The following is a 22,132-nucleotide window of genomic DNA, read 5'->3' as shown; positions in this document are numbered from 1 at the left end:
CTATACTAAAAATATTGTATAAACATGTATAAATCAGCGTAGCAGTACTTGTATAAAGATGTATAAACAGTTGTATAACTTTGTATGAAATTGTATAAGCATGTATAAAATTAATAGCAACACAGGGAATACCTTCAGCTTAGCTTTTCTCTCATTCAATTTGCAAGCGAGTGGCAATCCTTTGTTCTTTGGATATGAAATCAAGACCACTCTCACCATCGTCTTTGATCTTGCTCTTTTTATGCTTAACGACCTCGGTCTTTCGCTTTTTCGGTTTAATAATGGGGCCTACATCATCTTCATTAACCAAATCAACTTTCAGCTTTTCTTTGAATTTTTCATGTCTCCCACATTTCTTACTCCTTATTCTAACAATGTTAACCGGAGTATGAGTATTACTCGTTTGCGAATGAGTCGTTCGACTGCTCTCTCTTGTTGCGACTTTTTTGTAGGAGCAGGAGACTCAAAATCATCATCATCGGGGGCCTGGACATGCGCATTCGCTTCAGAATTGGGGGTTGAGGGCAAGTCCCTCAATGATTTAACTGGAGTAGGAGTATTCTTCGTCTGCGAACGAGTCATTCGACTGCTCTCTTGTTGCGACTTTTTTGGAGGAGCAGGAGACTCAAAATCATCATCATCGAGGGCCTGGACATGCACTTTCGCTTCAGAATCAGGGCTTGAGGGCAAGTCCCTCAATGTTTTCGCAAAATCGAGCTTAACACCTTTTCCAGCAACCTTCATACGACTTTTGGAAGCAGGTATTTTTGAACGCATTTTCTACAATAAAACAAACAAAGCTTTAACAAAAGTGAAGACAAGTGAAGGAAAACACAAAAATCAAAACAAAAACAAAGGCCATGAACACAAAACAGAGGCCAATTTTCCCAAATTGTAACAAAACTCAAAAAATAAATTCTACCCTAAAACTTGAAATAACAAAGCATGCAAACTGAAACATCAAGTTTAGGCCCAGAACGAAGATAGAAGGAACACAAAAGCGAACGGAAAACACAACAACATTGTAAAAAAAAATTCAACATTAGAAAAGTAAAAAATAAAAATAAAACAAAATTTAAAACCAAAATTGTAGTAAAAGCATAAAATGAAACGAAAATTACCTGAAAATAAGAGTGAAAGCTCGAAAAATTACTTGAGACCAAACTATGGAGGAAGGTTGCCTTCGTACTTCTTTGAGAAAAGCGTGAGAAGAAGAGAGAGAGAAAAAAAAATTAAAGCGAAAACCGTTAATAATATTTGTGGGCTGCCAGGTGAAAACAAAATTTCAAAACATATATAACCTGGGCTAACCAGGTTAGGGCTTCAAATGTGGGCTATTTTCGGATGGGCTGTATGGTCCAAGTGATATATGATGTAATTTTGTCAATTGTATATGGACACTCACCTTATTAAAAATTTCAACGATCTTGAATATGTCCATTAAAATATATTTATTGAAATACAATGTAATGTCCAAAATTTGGATTTTGAGTACTACATTAATCAAATCTAGAGGGTGTTTGGCTAAGCTTATAAGCTGGTCAAACTAGCTTATAAGTACTTTTTGGCTTATCTACGCGTTTGGTAAAATTAAAAGTGCTTACAAGCCAAAAATAAGCCAAAAGCGATAAGTTGGTCTCTCCCAACTTATCAAATTTCAGCTTATAAGCACTTTAGGTTTGACCAAAATATTTACTATTCTATCCATAAAATACTTCTTTTTAAAACAAAACTCTTCGTATACCCAGTTCTTCAGCTGCTTATTATTAATTTCAGCACTTTTATCCAAACACGTAACTGCTTATTTTTTAAATCAGTTTCAGCACTTAAAAGTGCTTTTCGGCACCTAATGCTTATCAGCTACTCTAAATCAGCTAAGCCAAACGGGCTCCTAATCTTTTACTTTGCAACTAGCGAAGAATGCTACTCCGCGTTAAACTTAAAAATGTTGAATTTGCTATAATAGTTGATTTCTGTGGGAAATTTCTATTTTTTTAATCGATTAAGGGTTTTGATGCACATCACTCAAGAGTCTAAGTCAAAAACATTTACAGAAATGGAGTAAGAAAAAGGGGAAAAAGAAAGAAAAAAAGAGTGAGCGGAAAACAAAGGATGTAATAAAACCCTAGTCAATTGGAAAAAGCAAAAATAGTCAACAGCGGCGGGAAAGCATCAACGAGAAGTACTACTTCTTCAGCCACCCAGCTTGATTTGGTACTGTAATTCTGCTGCTCGTTTAGTCTACATAGCGATTCTTGGTAAAGTAATTCTATTTTTCAATTCTTGGAAAATGCTGAGTATTTTTTATAGCTGTTTCTCTATCTTTAGAGGGGTTTTTTCTTTGAGTTGGTAGGCTGTTTAGTCAACTACAAGTTTATCTTTCTTTTTATCTTTAAATGCATGAAGTTTTGTAAACAATATTATCCAAATTTTCCTTCTTGGTAGAACTTTTTCTTTGTACAAAAATCATACAGAAGTTTGAATGATACCTGTTGTTTTATGAAAAATCCTAAAAGCGTGGTTGAAAGCTAAAAGAACTTGAATTGTTTTAGTATTTTAAGTGATGTGAAAGACATGGAAGGGAAGAAGTCATATACACAACTAGGAGGCAACGAATTACTCATTTAGTGGTTTGTTGTTGATTATAGAATGTTCTATTAAATTTGAATGATTTTTTAAATAAGTCTTTGGATTACTTATAATAATAATAAAAAAGAAATAAGTCTTAGAAATAAGTGATTGATGGATATCTTTGAAATAGTTGTCTGAATGATTGAACTTCTATTTTTTAGTAAGTTACTATCGAGATGGATAAATATATCGAGAATGGGAGTAGATCAGCCTCATCTAGTTCTAGTGATATTGATATTGATATTGATTTCAATCATTTTGCTACTTTGAACTTAGCTAATTGCAACGACTCTGAGAAAGCCAAAAGTGAGTATCTAATTCTCTTAAATGCTTCAATTGATGTTGCAAGGTTCATTTTAAAACATGGATGGTCATTTTTGGCTGACGATGAGAAAAAACTTTTGGAAAGAGAAGGTAATTTTGAGGCGCTCTTGCAATTTTACGGGCATCATTTTGTTCATGATGCCCAAGAGTTATACTAGAAAATGCTGAAATGCATCGAACCATGATTGCCCCAACTTTCCTGAAAGACATTGTGAATGCTTGTGCAAAGGAAACTATTAAAATCATTGTTGATGACTTAAATGGAGATTAATTTGGATTATTAGTCGATAAATGGGAGGGTGTCTATGATGAGGAAGAAGTGACAATTGTTTTGCGATATGTTGACAAAAAGGTGATTCTGACGGAACGTCTCATTGGTATTATTCAAGTTATTGATCAATCTGCACGATCTATGAAAGAAAAAATAGATTCTTTGCTTATGGGTTACTCATTGAGTCTATCTAAGATGTGTGCACAAGGTTATAATGGAGATACTAACATGCAAAGAGATATCAATGGTCTTAAGACATTGATTTTGCAAGATAACCCGTTGGCGAATTGCACTCATTGCTTTGCCCAACCACTACATTTCACACTTGTAACCGTTGCTAAAAGACAATGTGATGTTGGTCGATTTTTTGCTATACTCACTTTTGTGCTGAATGTGGTAGGAGCTTCTTTTGAGCGCCAAACTATTTCACAAGAAAATCAAGATGAAAAATTGAAAGAATTGCTTAATTTTGGTAAAGTTCTGACTTGGCGAGACTCCAGTCAGAAGTATGAGTTTGAAAGATTAGGTGATGCTCCTTTGAAATCTCATTTTAAGTCATTGCTTAGTGTCATTACTATATTTTCATCAGTTGTTCATGTGTTAGAAGTTATTGCGAGTTTACGCTCTCCTGAGAGAATGTGGGCAGAAGATCTTCTGGAAGATCTACAATCATTTGAATTTGTTTATAAGCTGCACTTCATGTTGAAGGTACTGGCTATCACAAAGGAGTTGGACATAGTTTTACAAAAAAAGATCAAGAAATTGTAAATGCGATGAATCTTGTTGGCACGGCAAAGAGACAATTTCAAATGATGAGAGATGGTGAATGGAAACATCTGATGGATGACGTCTCTTCATTTTGTGTCAAACATGACATTTTAATTCCTAAAATGGACGATCTTTATGTTTTACCTGGAAGGTTGAAGTGCAAGGTCTCTACCGTCATATATTCACATCACTTGCGCGTGGAAGTTTTCGATGCTATTGATTCACAATTGCAGGAGCTTGACAGGTGCTTTGATAAAGTGAGTAATGATTTACTTCTTGGTATGGCTAGTCTGAGTCCAGTAAATTCTTTTGCTAATTATGACAAGGACAAGATAATGGGATTAGCAAAATATTATCCAAATGAATTTGGTGACAACAAGCTTCAAGAACTCATTAGCCAGCTTGACGATTACATTGTTTACATGCGACAATCTGACAATAGGTTCTCAAACCTGAAGGGACTTGGTGATCTTTCCAAGGCGTTGGTTGAAACAAAGTTGGATTTAACATGGTCACTTGTTTATTTGCTTTTGGAATTGACTTTGATTCTTCCCGTTGCTGGTGCAAGTGTTGAAAGATCCTTCTCTTGGGTGAGAAACATCAAAAGTGAAATGCGCAAAAAATTTGATGAAGAATTCTTCAATGATTGTTTAGTGTGTTATGCAGAAAGTGATGTATTTGAAGGTGTACCAGATGCTGCTATTATTAATCAGTTTCATAGTAGGACTCTGGCCGAGAACAATTGATGTAGGATATATTTTCTGTAATGATAACGATGACAGTGATATAACATTGTTCGACAACTACTTATATGTATTGACTAGATGATCTAAGCTGCTCAACGCGGTGGTCATAGTGTTGGCTTTCCACTAGATGATCTAAGCTGCTCAACGCGGTGGTCATAGTGTTGGCTTTCCAAGTTGAAGTACAGTTTGCTAAGTGGTTTGGGGAAGATACTATCCTCCTTTAACTAGGCTTCACTATTTTTGGTAGTAGTAGTAGCAGTTGGATGGACTGGTCTTTCTATCTATTTTCAAGAAATAGAGCACCTCTGTTCTCGGTCTGTCTTTTTTGGTGATTCTGTTTAGTAATATCATTTTTTTTGACTTCATTAGACTTCTGGTTCCACTCTACATGCATATAAATTTACTTCCAATGAATTTACTCTGAATCATCAAGAAAGATAATTCTTTTTCGCTTACAATGTGGAACAGTTTGCTCTTTGCTTATAAAATATAAAGCTAGTGGCACTCTCATTCCTGAAATGACGTATATCAAGAGTGAATGGCAAATGTGGTTAAGTCTATACTATTTTTATAATAGAAACAAAAGATAACCAGCCGAGACAGAGATCTGTACAGGTCAAAATCTGATCAAAGGAATTCTACTTAAGGAAGAACGGCCAGGAGTCAATCAAGCTGAAGTCACGTATATGAAGCAATATATCAGTGAACGATTTAGCTATGGTCGAGGTCGAGCACTCAGTTCGGTCCGAACGGCTAGTTCGACATTTAGACATTTCAAGGGAATACTCTAGAGGATATTTCTCCGATTAAGGACCGCTAGGTAAGGGAAGTGTTTTATATAAATATCATGAGAGAATAAGAAAGGGAGGGCTGATGGGAACACAGGGAGACATACACATCCCTATGAAGGAAAAGAGGTTTGATCCTCTCAGGCCCTTCGCCAAAAAGGAGATAAATCTCGGGATCCTGGCATTTTTATTTGTAGTTCAACTTTATCAAGTAGATGTAGGTCTACCTTGTTCAAGAATGGTGATTCTCTTCCTTTATGTATTCTTCGTTATCATTTGATATTATGGAAGCCATATTACTTTTCTTATATTATTATGGAATCCAATCGCGACTGTAATCAAATTTTACGTTAAGCTATGCTTGTTTATTCCTGTCTTCTATCTCAGATCTAGAATAAATTATCTCTGGCTAGGATTTACCCTATATCTTCTTATTTAATTAGTTTAATAAAAAGGTTTGAAACTTTTTGGTCAAATAATTTGGCGCCGTCTGTGGGGGTTTTCTAGCCAAAGTTTTAGTTTCCTCTAGATCTAAACTCGGTTCTAGTTCTACTTCCCGTTCGTTGTAACTTCATCCTTTCACCTGTGTGGTGCGGCCTATGTTTCCGTATCTTCACGCTCTCGGGACTGGATCGAGTTGGGACTTGAACTCGAAGATCCCAATGGTTGAAGTAAGTCATCAGCCCACAAGGTGCCCAGATTCGACTAATGCCGAAGCTAAGTACGAGGCTGAGATCGGATATGGAGCTAGCACTCTCAGTTCATTGCCAATCAGATCGAGGGGACTTTCCAGACCCAAGTAGCGGAGACAGCAAAAACACCAAGACAAAGACCCACAATATGCCATCCGAGTTCGATGAATATTAGCTTAACCAATAATAGCAGCTACGAAACATAGCCAAAGAAGAGAGCATGGTCGCTCCCTCCCACTCGTCAACTAATCAGTCGAGGTAACAAACGATTTCGTTTGGCTTTAACTTTCTATTTCTTTTCAGAGTGGGACTGGAACAGGGGCATACTCACCGACATGCGAACAGGGAACAAACGCCATCAAAATAGCACACCAAGAAAACGCTCCATGCCATATCATCCTGCAGGCAACGACCGAGCGAAACCCCCCAATAAATTGGTACTCAACGCCATAAAAGAAAAGTCTGTATAGATTGGGACTGGGTCACCAGCCTAGAAAACATACGAATCTCTCCAACATGCAGACAAAACACAAGTGCGTGAAACTCACCCACGCGCTCGCCGAAGACACTATGCGACGACACAACTAGCTAAAATTCGATCCTGTACATACATTGAGACGTCCCGAAGCTTGAGCAAGACATTCATTGCTCGGCCTATCAACTACCTCTCCAGGCCAAGCAATGATGGGACTAGATAGATTGGGACTCCTCGATTGTATGTACGGACCGTACATCAACATGTAGTATTCTCCAATAAATGAGTAAGTGAAGCAACATACAAAACTCTTACGTAACTCCACCAAGTTTACATATCACGACCAACACAACAAATGTACATTTGACCTCGTTCGAATTTACAGCAAGTCTAAATTCGACCTCGCTCGAATCAACAAGAAAAATTCGACCTCGCTCGAATCAACAAGTCTAAATTCAACCTCGCTCGAATTAGCAAGTCTAAATTCGACTTCGCTCGAATTAGCAAGACAAATTCGACCTCGCTCGAATCAACAAGTCTAAATTCGACCTCGCTCGAATTAGCAAGTCAAAATTTGACCTCGCTCGAATTAGCAAGACAAATTCGACCTCGCTCGAATTAGCAATTCTATATTCGACCTCGCTCGAATTAGCAAGTCTAAATTCGACCTCGCTCGAATCAACAAGTCTAAATTCGACCTCGCTCGAATTAGCAAGTCTAAATTCGACCTCGCTCGAATTAGCAAGACAAATTCGACCTCGCTCGAATTACGACTCTAAATTCGACCTCGCTCGAATCAAAAAATCTAAATTCGACCTCGCTCGGATTGGCAAGTCAAATTCGACCTCGCTCGAATCAACAAGTCTAAATTCGACCTTGCTCGAATTGGCAAGTCAAATTCAACCTGGCTTGAATTAACTACCGAAAGTCAGAGACTTATTGCAAGAAGATCCTAGAAATTCGAAAAGAAGAGAAAGAAAGGACAAAGACGTACAACCAAGGACAAATCAATTGTTCCATTCAAAAGAAAAATAGCATCTTACAAAGGGCCAAAAGGAGGCCCCCACCCAACTAACTAAGTATAGAAAAACTAGATACAGGAGGAAAAGTTAAGTACAAAAGCTTCACTCAGCATTATTCCCATCCACGCCATCATCTCTCTCCCTGCTTGGTTTAGCGGCTTTACCTCCACCGTCACCTTCTCCATCAAAATGTTCATCATCAAAGGCAAGCCCGTCCTCGGCCTCATTGCCTCCACCGACCTCCGGTGTCGCGGGGTCATAGCCGCAGGCAAGCCGGGCCCCACGCGCTTTAACATGAGCTTCTTCGAAAGTGGCTTCAGGAACATTCCCCACTGCCAACAAGCCCTTATATATATCCCGCTGAGCCTCAGCGTGGATCCACATCTCGTACAAAGGGGGAGGAACGTCAACAGAGACGGACGCAAGAGGAGTCGAAGCCAATAATTGCACCCTCTCATCCTCGAGAGCAATAATTTGATCACCCAGACTCGAGACGTCTCTCTCAAGCTCGCCAATTCGCTCATCAAGCCGCGCTCCCTCAGAGCGGCTGTTTCCATCTCAGTTGCTCGTTCAGACCTGAGAACGTGGATAGTATCTTCCAGTGCCGGAGCCCTCGCCAAGGCCGCTACTTGGGCTCCCTCAGCCCTCTCCAGCTCGGTCGCCTTCCTTTCTAAGTCGGTCACCTTCTCCACCAATTCAACACCTAGACCAGCAACTCTAATGTCACTCTGCTCAAGCTCCGCCCGCAGGGCCACCACCTTCGCCTGAAGATCAACACACTCAGTCGCAACACCCTTGCCTACCTCGAGCTCTTCTTCTTTAGACCTAAGCAGTCCCTCGAGTTCGCTGCATTTTCCAATGGACCGCATCGGGTCCTCGTCCTTCTGCTCCAACTCTTTCCTAAGGGACTGAAGATTGCCGCCTGCCCCGAGTCGTGCATGCATCTCGTGACACTTGTCACGGTATCAGTGGTACTTTGAAACAATTTTCTGAAAAGTGGCAGCCCGCCTCTCCTCACGGCGGATACTCTCCGTCTTCAAAATGAAAGTCTGAAGAAAGAAGAGAGAACAGAGAGAGCAAGTCAACAAGAGTGGAAGACGTAAAACGAAGAAAGCAATAAACTTACCCTCAAAGCCATGCCGGCTACGCCCCGTGATAGGCCAATATCGTAGATCTCCTAAAGGGCCCTGCTTTCAGTAGCGGAACAAAGAAGGGCAAATTGGGGCACCAGGCTCACCTTGTCCTCCAACAAATCGCAATCTGAAGAAATCTCAATCAGGCGGGAGGAATTATCCGTTCCCGCCTCCACCCGAGTGAACCCCGCCTCAAACATGCTTATGTCCCCGGGGTCAATGTCTGAACAGGATTCGTAGTCATATATAACCACGCCCTTTGCCCTCTCGCTGGCCGAAAAGCAAGCACGGGCCCGTTGTGAAGTCGATGGACCACTCGGAATGATCGCAGCGGCCTCCAGGCTCTGTCCCCCTACCACGGTAGACTCCCCCACGCCAGAAACGAGCACCATCTCCACGCTCGAGGGGGATACGGTCTCCTCATCTAAATTGGCATCACCAGCTGACTTAGACACTGCCAACACGGGATCGCCCCTCGAAGGCTCCTCGGTCCTGGGTACCCCATCAACCCTTACTCTCCGCCTCTTTAATAGAGCCTCTTCGCCATCGTCCTGAGACGATTCGTCCACCAAATGAGCTGCGGGAATTCAGATCTTTTGCCTGACGAGCGACCTTACGACGGCCGAGTCCGGGAGGGGCCGTAGTCTGTAAAGTATCAGCGGCCTGAACGCTCTCACTTGTAGCCGCAATCGGTGCAGATCCGGCGACCTACCAACGAGAGAAGCTTAAAGCCTTAAACCAAAGAGGAAATAGGGGGGAAGAAAATACAGAACAAAGGGCAAAGTGACCAAGGGCAAGACGAGATGACTCACCAGATGAAGGTCTACGCCCGAAACTCTCATGGAACGGCGACCATTCACGAATCCCATCGTATGGGGCAAAACCCGGCTCACCCACTCGCGAATGTCAGCGACTAGTGGAGGAGGTGCCTTCTCGGCTGCAAAATAGAGAAAAAGGGAAAAAGAACAATTAGATCACCAGAAGGGGCAACGAGAAGTCGATTAAAAAAATATTTATATAAATAAAAACTCACGGGCATAATTCCGCTCCTCAGGAAATCCGTTAGGATTTGACACCACGTGCTCCGTCCTCACAAAGAAGAAGTTCTCCCAAAAGCGGCGATTGGTCTTATCATCCGTCTTCACCACCAACCCCTTGGTCCCGCGGTGACGAAGATGTATCATAGTACCCTTGTAAAAGCCGGGTACGAAGAGGTGAAGCAAGTGATGGAGAGAAATCCCCCGGCCGGCCAGTTCTGCGTACTTGGTGAGCATGAGGAAAAGCTTGTATATATACGGCGAGAGCTGAGCCGCGCACACCCCATAATAGCGACAGAAGTCCTCCGCCAGGGAAGGAAGGGGAAGTGTGTAACCGACGACAAACGGGTACGCATAAAACGCGCAGTACCCCGGGCGATGTATTTGCACGACGTCGTCACCCGTAGGAATGAGTTCAACATGGTCAGGAATCCTCCACTTAGCCTTAAGCGCAGCAAGCTCCGCAACATCCATTACGGAAATGACAGGCTCAGGATCAGCGTCAGGTAAGCTCTTGAAATCAGTCTTGATTTTCCCCGAGCGTGGAATTATCTCATCCACTGTGGGAAAATTCTCATCTTCTACAATGGCTATCCCTTCTTCATGGGAGAGTATATCCGTTTCCGATGCAACGGTAGCGGGGACTCTACCGGAGTTAGAAGGTGCACTAGCCATGTTTTCTTTGGTTAGTAGATGATAAGTGCTAAGGTGGAGGGGGTAACAATGGCAAGAAACTTCAAAAGAAGAGATATGGAGACGTAAGAATCTGAAAAGGGAGGAAGGAAAAGCCTGGAGTTTTTCGAATGATATATAGGAAACACAGCAACCCCAACGAGAAGTTCTCTTCTCTATTTATAAGTATACGAGCACCCTGAGCGGGAAAACCAAATGCCGCCACATCAACTCCAAAAAAGAAGAGGCATAGGAAACGACGTAACGTATAGGGAACGTGCTCCATAATGACGCATGACAATTTGACGTCATTTCAAACTGATGTAACGGTCAGGTACGACTCTCGAAGCATCACATCATCAACTCTCTATGAAGGGTTCGCCCCTCGACCCGGATGCTTAGATTTCTCAACTCGCAAACTGGCGTAGTCCGCCCATCAAGCTCGTCCAAAGACGACCCCAACAGTCGGAGGGACTAACTTTACAGGCCAAATCCGATCAAAGGAATTCTACTTAAGGAAGAACGACCAGGAGTCAACCAAGCCAAAGTCACGTACAAGAAGCAATATATCAGCGAACGATTCAGCTACGGTCGAGGTCGAGCACTCAGTTCGGCCCGAACGGCTAGTTCGACATTTAGACATTTCAGGGAAATACTCTAGAGGATATTCCAAGAACTTAGGTACTCCAGTTAAGGACCGCTGGATAAAGGGAAGTGTTTGTATAAATATCATGAGAGAGAATAAGAAGGGGGGGGGGGGGGGGTCTGATGGGAACACAGGGAGACATACACATCCCTATGAAGGAAAAGAGGGTCGATCCTCTCAGGCCCTTCGCCAAAATGGGGATAAATCTCAGGATCCTGGCATTTTTATTTGTAGTTCAACTTTATCAAATAGATGGAGGAATGGTGATTCTCTTCCTTTATGTATTCTTCGTTATCATTTGATATTATGGCAGCCATCTTCCTTTTCTTATATTATGGAATCCAATCGCGACTGTAATCAAATTTTACGTTCAGCTATGCTTGTTTATTCCTGTCTTCTATCTCAGATCTAGAATAAATTATCTCTGGCTAGGATTTACCCCATATCTTCTTATTTAATTAGTTTGAAACTTTTTGGTCAAACAAGATCATGACGTAGGAACAACAGTATCACATTTTTGTTTTGGATTTGACGCATATTAAATCCAATCTAGATGTAGGAAATTTCATTAAGATAACCTAGATGTTCGAAACTCTACTAAGCTACCAACGGTGAGAAGACAGAATCATTAATCAGATTGAATGAGAAAAGATACCAACAATTGGACTCATGTCCTGACTTAGTCTGATTAAGATAGACATAATTACTCGAAGAAAAATTACAGTAAAAAATAAATAAGAGAGGGATGGATGGGGACAGAAGGGAAGAGAGCATACGAGGGCATTGACAAGAGACGTCTCTGCCTTCTAAACCACCTTCTGTTTAAAGAAAAGCTAAACAAGAAACGCAGATCAAGAATTTGTCCTTTTGTTATTGGTAAAAGGCAAATTAAATATTTATGCAATAACAATGCCATTCTGACCACTAAATCTAAACTAACATAAAAATGAAAAAGAAAAAGATCAGATCTTTCAACAACACGATTTGAATAAGAGGACACAAATATTATTAAAAAAATTTAAGTCATGTAATTTTTATTTTTTAGTATATAACTTAAACTCACATTAATATTTCCTTTAGAGAATAGCACATAATATAAGTTATAACAGTGTCGTCGCCACATCTTGATTCGAGAGTTCCTTGGTCCGGTAGTCCATGTTTATTAATTACTCTATGTATCGAACCTTTTTGAGTTTTCCTTAAAATTTATCCCTTTTTAAGTCACTGAGTAATTTCTATTAGGACATGAAATACACTAATATCTTTTCTCTTTTGCCAATAGAATACTAATATCTAATATCGATACCAGCTTAAATATCTTCACACCAACTTTTAATATAGTAACTTGAAAGCACATCCATTCAAATCAAAGACAACAATCAAGAACGGAAATTATCACTTTTGAATGCTTTTAATTTTATTCTATAATCAGAAAAATGTAGTATATATTACGTAAGTAATTTTTTAGCGATTAAAAATTTAATTAGTTTTGGATATAAATTTTGGTATGATTATTAACATGAGATCATTTACCTGCAAAGCACGTTTCCGATGAAAATAGTTAGATAAAAAGTTTAAACGCCAATTTTAAGTACTTTTGTGTTCTACTATATTTTAATAACACCATTTAAATATTCTCTCTATCATGCGGTATAATTTTGCTAAGCATAATAAAATATTCTTCTTTGTCTTGTTTGACTAATTCGTACACAGAGGACTTTGTCTTGGATTATCTGGCTAACGCCTAAGTGAGGAATGAATAAATTATCTCTTCCAATCTGATAAAATAGCCATGCAGCAATTCTAGTAAAATATTCTAATCATTTGTTTTCCAGAACTTTTTGCCACCTAAGTTTGCTATTTATGCGTTAAAATATCATGGTATAGTCAGTTTTTACACTGGTCAATGAAAAATAGCCAGTGTTTATCAAGTCAATGAAAAATAGCCCTATNTGGTCAACCAAGGGCATATATGTCATTTCGAAAAAAATTATTGTATTATTTGCATTTCTTAAATGCATATTGTGTCATCCTTGATATACGTGGAACCCACATTCCCTTGACCACATCACTCCTTTAAAAGTTTAAATGTAATGTAGATTAGACTACTTTTGCAGAGAGTTACTCCATGCAAATACTCATTTTGAATATTTTTTCTCATTTGATAAAATTATTAATTTTTGTTTTAGTCAACTAAAAGTTTCCACAGAAAAAGTAAATTTAATTTTTAAATAATAAAGCAACAAAAAGAAATATAGATAAATATTTACAAGATTTTCATATTTACCCATACTATTTTAACACAATTTAAAAAATAAAATTAAAAGGTTTTCATGTATTCACACTATTTGAAGGCGATTTAAACCTAAAAGTTTTATATTCAAAAGTAATTTTAAAAACTATAATTTGTTAAACCTTAAAAGTTAATTTAAGTGATGATATTTGTTCATCTGTTCTAGGAGGTTACCTCTTATATACTTAATTGATGTGAAAATTTGATTTATATGGTTTGAACTCCATTCTTCCATGATAAATTTTCAACAATCTATAAATTGTCTTAAAATATTTTATATTATTTCATTATAAAAATTTACATATGATAAATCTATAGAAAAAATAAAAACGTTTCTCTTATATCCTTAATTAAGAATATAAAAATCTCTATAATTTATATAGACTTCTATCAGATATTTATTATCTTATCACCAGTAACATCATTTTAATCGAGTTATAATAAAATATAATTTGAACTACTATATTGAATTATTACAATTTATATCATGTTAATATTTGTTTAGTGTAGTTGGTTCTCTTTGTTTGAAGTAGTAAATTACCTCTTTAGGGATGCAAGTCCCCTTGGAAGTTCTCTTTGTTGACTATACTAAAAATTTCTCTTGATTTTGTTTTATACAAGACATAAAGTAAAATCATTAGTTTTTTTTTTTTTTTTTTAACTTTTCTCGTATTGTAAAGAATGATGTTGTTCGTTTTAACTTTCATCAGGTAGTTGATTGTTCCCACTATTGAAACACTTGCAAGACCAAATTGGATGTATTCAAAATTAGTTTACAAATAGATCGGTAAATTTTTTATTGTAGAAAAATTATTAATATAAATTACACTTGTACTTTTAATGTATTATCTTGTTAAAAATTCAAATATAGTGAGGAAATAATACCATTCAATCAATTTTACAATTTGATGTTTATATTTGACATTGATGTTAAACTGAGTATTATAGCACATAGTCTTTTTATGTTAATAATTGGAGCAACTTAAGCAGGTTATAATTTATAGTTTAATGTTTATAAATTATTAAAATAAATTAATTGTAAATTGTGATCCCCAATATCGTTCTCTACAGTTATTAAATGGATATAACAATGAACGATTTATTTATCAAAAAATTAATTGAGCACCGACAGACAACAATTTAAGTTAAAATATCATGGTATAGCCAGTTTTCACACTGGTCAATGAAAAATAGCCAGCGTTTATCAAGTCAATGAAAAATAGCCCTATTTTGCTGCAACAGGGACCGGTCCAGTATAATATACGGGAATTCTGGTGCATTTGCGTACGAACTCCAGCATATTATGCTGGACCGGTATACTTTGCTAACTCCTATAAAAAATCATTTGTTTTCCAGAACTTTTTGCCACCTAAGTTTGCTATTTATGCTGAGGTTGGATTAACATAATGAACAAGAGCCATTTCTAACGCGCAAATCTGACAAAACTGACTTATGGACTTAATTTTGTATGTCTTCCCAAATTGTTTGACAGAATTAATTAATGTACACTGTCAGACTAATTTTTTTTTTTTTTTTTTTTTTTTTTTTTTCGTTGTGTGTGAATCTTAAGTCTCAACCTATAGTAGCAAGTGAGTTAACTACCATTTAAGGTTACCATAATATTTATCATATAATTTATCTATAAAATTACGTTATCTGTGCCGTGATTGTGCAACACATATAACATAAACTCTTATTTGATTGTAACCAAAAATTTAATCATTGTTTTTAAAAAATTTTTTAGGAAAGGGGCAGAGAATAAATATAATCTTTATCCCGTTCTAATGACCTTGATAGTTCATTGAATTACATGAAATTTATAATATCAAATACGTAGTAGAATATATTATTTCTTCAAGTTTAATGAGAAAGTGGAGTAATAAATTGATAGATCCTTTACGGCTTGTTTGGATGGTTGTTACCAATTGTATCGTATTGTATTATTCTCCCAAAACGATATTTGTTTTGATTGTTTATTTAAAATTGATTATTTGTTCAGAAACAACCAAAAGCCCCATTTTATGAAACAACCGATTTGGTATGGTGGGATCATTTTCTATTTTCTTTTCTAATTATTTCATTACCTTATTACACCATAATTCTATTTTATCATTTAATTTTTTTTTATTTTAACTCCAAATCTCCAACCTATTGACCTACTTTGTCTTCTTCCATCTTTTCAAGAGTTAGTTTGCCCCATTCTTTTAATTATCCAAGTTTCCGTTCGATTCTTTTTGTCTTTTCATCATTTTAATTTTTTCTTTGGTGTTGCTAATATTTGTTAACATTTTTTTTTTTTCACGTTTTTGCTCTTGTTTCCAACCAGCATAATTCATAAAAACGATGGGAAGTGTTAGCTACTTAAAATCATCAGTTTTCTTGACTAAATGAGAAACGGCCGCGTAAGCTGAGGAGGTGACGTCATTAATTATCTCACCATCAGTTTCTCCACCGAGCCATGTAACATATGGAACACCAAACACTCTCTTTACGCTCATTTGGACTTGGAGCTTGAAATTCAAATTTCCCACACGCTTCGAGCCTTTGAACCATATATTGACATTTGACAAAGGTCAAACCATAGCCTCCATATATATGCACACTATTTTTAGCCATTTTCCCTCCAATGGTCTCTTCGATTAACATCTCATTCTTGATCACCTGGGACGTCCACTATATATACAACATCATATATACCCTTTTAACTAAGCATCTATGGAGGGTCAGAGTGAGAATCAGAATCAGAGAAATGAATCAATTAAGTACAAAGGAGTGCGGTTGAGGAAGTGGGGAAAATGGGTTTCTGAAGTGAGGTTGCCCAACAGCCGGGAGAGAATATGGTTGGGCTCATATGATACGGCTGAGAAGGCCGCCAGAGCTTTTGATGCGGCCCAGTTTTGTCTACGTGGCCCTAATGCCAAATTTAACTTTCCCGAGAATCCGCCTGATATTTCCGGCGGACATAAGCTTTCGCCGGCGGAGATACAGGTTGTTGCGGCGCAGTTTGGGAATGAATACGTTCACCCGCAGACAACAGCACAGGAAACACCACCATCACATGTTCAAAATACGCACATGTTGAAAATGGAGAATGAGGAGATGTCGCAATCGTCAACTTGTAATCATGATTTGATGGGTCAAATGGACAATACTACTACTACTACTGTGGATTGGTCCTTTCTAGATATGTTGGAGAATTATCCTAATAATGCTGCTGCTGGTGGTGCTCCACCACCACATATTTCTTCTCTTCCTCCTGCAGCACCTCCTTCACCAACTGTTGGGACTAATAATTTTGATTTTGGATATTACCCTGGACTGGAAACTTTGTCAAGTAACCTTTACTCACCACTACATTTTCCAACAAGAACAGCAACTGGTAATGGAGATGAACATGGGTACGAGGACAGTGGCATTAATGGAGATGAACATTTTTCTCAGCATTCCTACCTCTGGAACTTTTAATTAAATATTATAAGTCCTACTAAACTTGGTTAACCAGCAGCTAGCTAGCTCGGCCAATTATTAGTTGCTGATTTTGACCCCATGCTGAGTGATGGGATCATATGGGTTATTAGGGTAATGTACGTAATGATCTTTCCGGTTTTATTATCCTACCTTTTTGCCGGAAAGTATATACTATGTTTCTTTGCCTTTGCTAGAAATGAGCAGAGTGCAGACATCACTATCTTAGTTAAAGAAATAATTATCTTTTAGCGAGCTAGCTAGGGATAATTTTACATATAAAGGAAGAAATTCATGTGGTATTAGTCACCATGTCATTTTAAATAAGCAAGTTTCAATACTCGCAGGTGTCAACTGATTACTCATTGGTGGCCAAAGCATAACTTCATGGAGCACTTATGTTGTCTCTTTTTTATTTTTCTGTGTAGTAAAGTATATATAGATGTGGTGGGTGTTTGTAAACTGCAGACTATGGATTTACTTCTATTTCTACAAAATTACGATATAATTTAGTTTCTCTTCTCGTTTCGTGGTATTTGTACATCAAATATATATATGATGCTTTTCAAGTTTCTCCTATACATGTGTTTACCCTAAAAACTGGATAACAATTAAACTTATAATGTGGTTTTAAGAATACGTGATTTCGCCTAATACCAATTAACAAGTGCAAAGATTAGTGATAGAAATTGATAATAAAATAAAGCGAACCAGTCTTGGAACGTGATTCAGCCCTCGAACTTGGTATCCTCAAACTGATCGGTGTCCAAAATAGTTAAGAAACAAAATAACTGATGAACAAGAGTACGTAAATTAAAGAGAAACTGTATAGAGTATTGTATTGCTCTGATATGCGTGAATGTAAGGTGTTTACAAGATGATTAGGATCCCCTTTATATAGTAGAGGAATCTTATTTATGGTACAATTCTAATTCCGGAAGTAAATCCCATGATTAACTAGATAACCCGCCTTGATTTTATCTGTTCCGAGATTTACGTCGTGATCTCCGGCTGGTTACAGATATCTCGCTTTTCCGTTATTGCGCCTTGCTCGAAGTATGTCATATTTGGTCTCGATCGCTGTTGGCCTCGATCTGGACAGGCACCTCGATCCCTGGACTCGATACCTCGTCTTCGTGTTCTGGTCTGATCCATTACGAGGCTAACCCTCGCTGCAGTCCCCTTGTCTCGATCAAATAGCACAATCGGGTAGGTCCGATTTTAATCTTATACAGATAGTCCCCTCGTTTCTTGGAATGTAATGAGAAGAAACGAATTGAGCCTTCGATTTCGTACCTCGATCTATCATGACGTCATCCTTGTGACGGAAGCGACCGAAACGTCTCATCGGTACAGTTCCCAAAATCATTGATGAGCGTCATTTGGTGGTCGCCCACTAGTGCCTTTGAACTGTCACCGTGAATCCTTAAATAGGTCTTATCTTCTCACTTCCTCAAACTTTACTTTGAATTTTTCTGTACTAATCTTCAAAAATCCCTTTGAGTTCTTCAAGTCTATCTACAAATCTTCAAAGCCTTTCACATCTTTTAAGCTTTCCCATTCTGCATAGTCTCCTAGGCTCCGTTACCAACCCTTCTTCAAAACACCAAGCCTCATCCTCTTCTCCTTTCTTTAAAAAAAATGGCGAACACATCAAAAACTATTCCTCAAAAGGAGAAAGCCTCTTTATCGCGGCCGGCCGACGAAAAAACACCGGTGGAGCCGCGCCCTGAGGAATGCGTTCCCGAGATGGGGTGCGATCTTTCTTCCGACTTTAAAGTCGAGAAAAATTCTTCTGTCCCTGGCCGGTGTGAGCCAATGTCTATGCACATGTGGTCGATGACTAAGAGCGACCGCGAGTAGATCAAGGAAGACTGCCATTGGGAGAAGAAAGAGGTGGTGATCCGTCTCCCGAGGAAGATATCAATACCTACGTGGAAGGGTTTCTAAGTGTTTACACTTATCCTTTCATGTTTGGGCATGTCGATCCCGTCATTATCGACTTCTATCGCCAATACCAAATAACCCTAGGCCAGATCCACCCTTCCTTTTGGCGGATTGTCATTTTGTTCTGATTTTTTGCGAGCAAAAAAGAAGGGACGCCTTTCACCCTCGACCATCTCATCAGGCTTTATAGGCCCCGTCTTTTTTTAGGCGGGTTGATAAAGCTTCAGCGTCGGGCCACCAAGGTGTTATTCTCAAGCATAGACGAGGACAACTATCGAGGGTGGATGGGTCGGTTCGTTCGAGTGAAAACTTCCGACCTAACTCTGGCCAAGAAAATGCCATTTCCCGAGAAGTGTAATACAGAGCGTAAGTTCGATCCTTCCTTTAGCTTTTATTTACTGTTTTGTTTCCTTTACTTCTTTTCATTGACATCCTTTTCTGTGATGTAGCGATCGCTTGGATGCTTGGTGCGATTCTGAATCTCGAGAACTGGGTTCGAACCCTAGCTTCGACCTCCTCGTATGCTGAGCTCTCATGGCGCGATTAGCAAGGGGCCGATGGGAGGCCAAAAATCACGGTAAGCCTTTTCTTTACGTATCTGAATGATGGTCTTGTTTGTTGATTCGGCCTGTCCATTCCCACTAGGGTGATACGGTGTTGACAAGATCATTTTTATTTTGTGATCTTCGAGGAATTTTGTTACTTTGCTGCCGATAAATTATTTTCCATTGTCGCATGCTATCTCGGCGGGTATCCCGAATCGGCATATGATATGATCCCAGATGAAGTCTATGACTTTTTTTTTCCCTGACTTTCCCGAAAGCCTGTGCTTCAACCCATTTAGATAAATAGTGAGTCATCAATAAAATGAATTTAGCTTTACCTAAGGTCGATGGCAGAGGGCCGATGATATCCATCCCTCATTTCATGAACGACCATAGGAATAAGACTGAGTGAAGTTGTTCCTTTCGGGCTGGTGGATCATCGACGTATACCTTTGACATTTGTCGCATTTTCGAACAAATTCTTTACTGTCTTTTTCCATATCAGTCCAATAGTATCCTGCTCTAATGACTTTGTGAACCAACGACTCGGCACCAGAATGGTTTCCACAAGTGCCCTCATGGATTTCTCGTAGAACGTAATCGGTGTCTCTTGGTCCAAACATTTTGCTAACGGACCGTCGAACGTTCTCCTATATAGTGTTCCATCCTTGGCCAAAGTGAATTGCGTAGCCTTAGTACGTAGAGTCCTTGATTCTTTAGGATCCGATGGAAGCTTCTCGTTCTTTAAGTATTCGATGTACTTATCCTCCAATCCCAGGTTAAACTTGTGGAGTTTATCTCGGCGTGCCCTTCTTCGATCACTGAACTTGAAGGTTGTACGACAGTCCCCGATCTATGTTTATCATCTTTGATTAATGACCCCAAATTTTCAAGGGCATCAGCCTCGCTATTCTGTTCCCGAGGCACGTGCTGTAGCGTCTATTCTCTAAATCGATGTAGAGACACATGTAATTTGTCTAAGTAACTCTGCATCCGGTCTTCCTGAACCTCGAAAGTTCTGTTGACCTGATTTACCACAAGTTGGGAGTCACACTTGGCCTCGATGACCTCTGCTCCCAAGCTCTTATCTAGCTCGAGACCTATAATCATGGCCTCATACTCGGCCTCATTGTTAGTCAATTTCGATGTTTTAATAGACTGTCTAAATGTATTTCCCGTGGGTGGCTTTAAAATGATGCCCAGCCCGGACCCCTTCACATTCGAAGCACTGTCCGTGAAGAGGGTCCACACTACCGAAGATGTACCCAATTTTAACAATAGTTCCTTTTCGACCTCGGGTACGAGGGCTGGCGTGAAGTCGACCACGAAGTCTGCCAAGATTTGAGATGTGATGGCCATTCAGGGTTGATACTCGATATCGTACTCGTTAATCTCGACGGCCCATTTGGCCAATCGACCCGACAGTTCGGGCTTGTGCAAAATATTGCGAAGGGGGTAGGTGGTTACAACACAAATTGGGTGACATTGAAAATATGGTTTTAATTTCCTAGAGGCGCTTATCAGAGCAAGCGATAATTTTTCCTAAGTGTGGGTACTAGGTCTCGGCTTCACCTAAAGTTTGGCTAACATAGTAAACAGGAAATTGCGTACCTTGCTCTTCTCGAACTAGGACACCACTTACGTAACTTCCGAGACTGCCAAATATAAGTAGAGTTGCTTGGCCGCTTTTAGAGTATGAAGCAATGGGGGGCTCGAAAGATACCACTTTAACTCTTCCAACGCCTGTTGGCATTCCGGGGTCCAAGCGAAATTGTTCTTCTTTTTGAGCAGTGAGAAGAATCTGTGACTTCGATACGAAGACCTCAAGATGAACCGGCCTAAGGCGGCTATCGGCCCTGTTAATCTTTGTACGGCCTTAACGCTATCCATGACTATGATGTCTTCGATTGCCTTGATTTTATCAGGGTTGATCTCGATTACCCGATTTGACACCATAAAGCCGAGGAACTTGCCCGAACCGACCTCAAATGCACATTTCTCAGGATTGAGCTTCACTTTGTATTTTTTCAATATGTTGAAGGTTTCCTACAAATGTGTCAAATGGTCCTCTGCGCGCAGGGACTTAACTAACTTGTCATCAATATAAACCTCCATTGGTTTACCTATTTGTTCCTCGAACATTCGATTTACTAGGCGTTGATAAATAGCACCAACATTTTTTAGCCCAAACGGCATTACATTATAGCAATAAGTATCATACTTAGTAATGAATGAAGTCTTTTCCTGATCCTCCGGGTTCATCTGTATTTGGTTTTACCCGGAGTAGGCATCGAGAAAGCTGAGGATCTCGTGGCTGGCCGTGGCATCGATCATGCGATCGATATTCGGCAAAGGAAAGGAATCTTTAGGGCATGCTTTGTTTAAGTCTTTGTAGTCTATGCACATTCTGAGTTTATTCCCCTTTTTAGGGACTACGGCTACGTTTGTTAGCCATTCGGGAAATTTTATTTCCCGAATGGACCCTATTTTGAGAAGTTTGATTATCTCATCCTTGATGAATGCATGCTTAACCTCGGACTGTGGCCTTCTCTTTTGCTTTACCGATCTGAACGTTTGGTCTAAGCTTAATCGATGAGTGGTAATCTCCAGTGGGATCTCTGTCGTGTCAAGGTGGGACCAAGCAAAATTTTTAATAAGGAATTTAATGAGTTTTTCC

At 39.1% G+C, this 22,132-nt stretch overlaps 3 protein-coding genes across 3 annotated transcripts; all 3 read left to right on the top strand.

Annotated features, from left to right (window-relative positions):
* The first annotated feature begins 2,807 nt into the window (after positions 1–2,807).
* LOC109244670 (zinc finger MYM-type protein 1-like) lies at positions 2,808–3,994 on the top strand. The gene is made up of 2 exons (XM_019411801.1): positions 2,808–3,045; positions 3,240–3,994. The coding sequence occupies exons 1-2, from the start codon at positions 2,808–2,810 to the stop codon at positions 3,992–3,994; spliced, it is 993 nt and encodes a 330-aa protein (XP_019267346.1).
* A 5-nt stretch (positions 3,995–3,999) lies between these two features.
* Positions 4,000–4,740, top strand: LOC109244669. The gene has a single exon (XM_019411800.1). The coding sequence runs from the start codon at positions 4,000–4,002 to the stop codon at positions 4,738–4,740; it is 741 nt and encodes a 246-aa protein (XP_019267345.1).
* Positions 4,741–16,107: 11,367 nt separating this feature from the next.
* On the top strand, positions 16,108–17,491 carry LOC109244674 (ethylene-responsive transcription factor ERF017-like). The gene has a single exon (XM_019411806.1). The coding sequence runs from the start codon at positions 16,214–16,216 to the stop codon at positions 16,961–16,963; it is 750 nt and encodes a 249-aa protein (XP_019267351.1). The 5' UTR covers positions 16,108–16,213; the 3' UTR covers positions 16,964–17,491.
* Positions 17,492–22,132: the final 4,641 nt, after the last annotated feature.

Source organism: Nicotiana attenuata, unplaced genomic scaffold (assembly GCF_001879085.1).
Source record: "Nicotiana attenuata strain UT unplaced genomic scaffold, NIATTr2, whole genome shotgun sequence".
NCBI classification, from domain to species: Eukaryota; Viridiplantae; Streptophyta; class Magnoliopsida; order Solanales; family Solanaceae; genus Nicotiana; species Nicotiana attenuata.
Note: the sequence above shows the minus strand (reverse complement) of the source record. Positions and strands in the feature narration are given on the sequence as shown.

What these genes read in the sequence shown, in the direction of transcription:
- LOC109244670 (XM_019411801.1), top strand. Translation starts at nt 2,808, where the DNA reads ATGGATAAATATATCGAGAATGGGAGTAGATCAGCCTCATCTAGTTCT. An exon ending in AAAACTTTTGGAAAGAGAAG is followed by an intron (nt 3,046 to 3,239) that starts GTAATTTTGAGG and finishes TTGGATTATTAG; the next exon opens with TCGATAAATGGGAGGGTGTC.
- LOC109244674 (XM_019411806.1), top strand. Translation starts at nt 16,214, where the DNA reads ATGGAGGGTCAGAGTGAGAATCAGAATCAGAGAAATGAATCAATTAAG.
- LOC109244669 (XM_019411800.1), top strand. Translation starts at nt 4,000, where the DNA reads ATGAATCTTGTTGGCACGGCAAAGAGACAATTTCAAATGATGAGAGAT.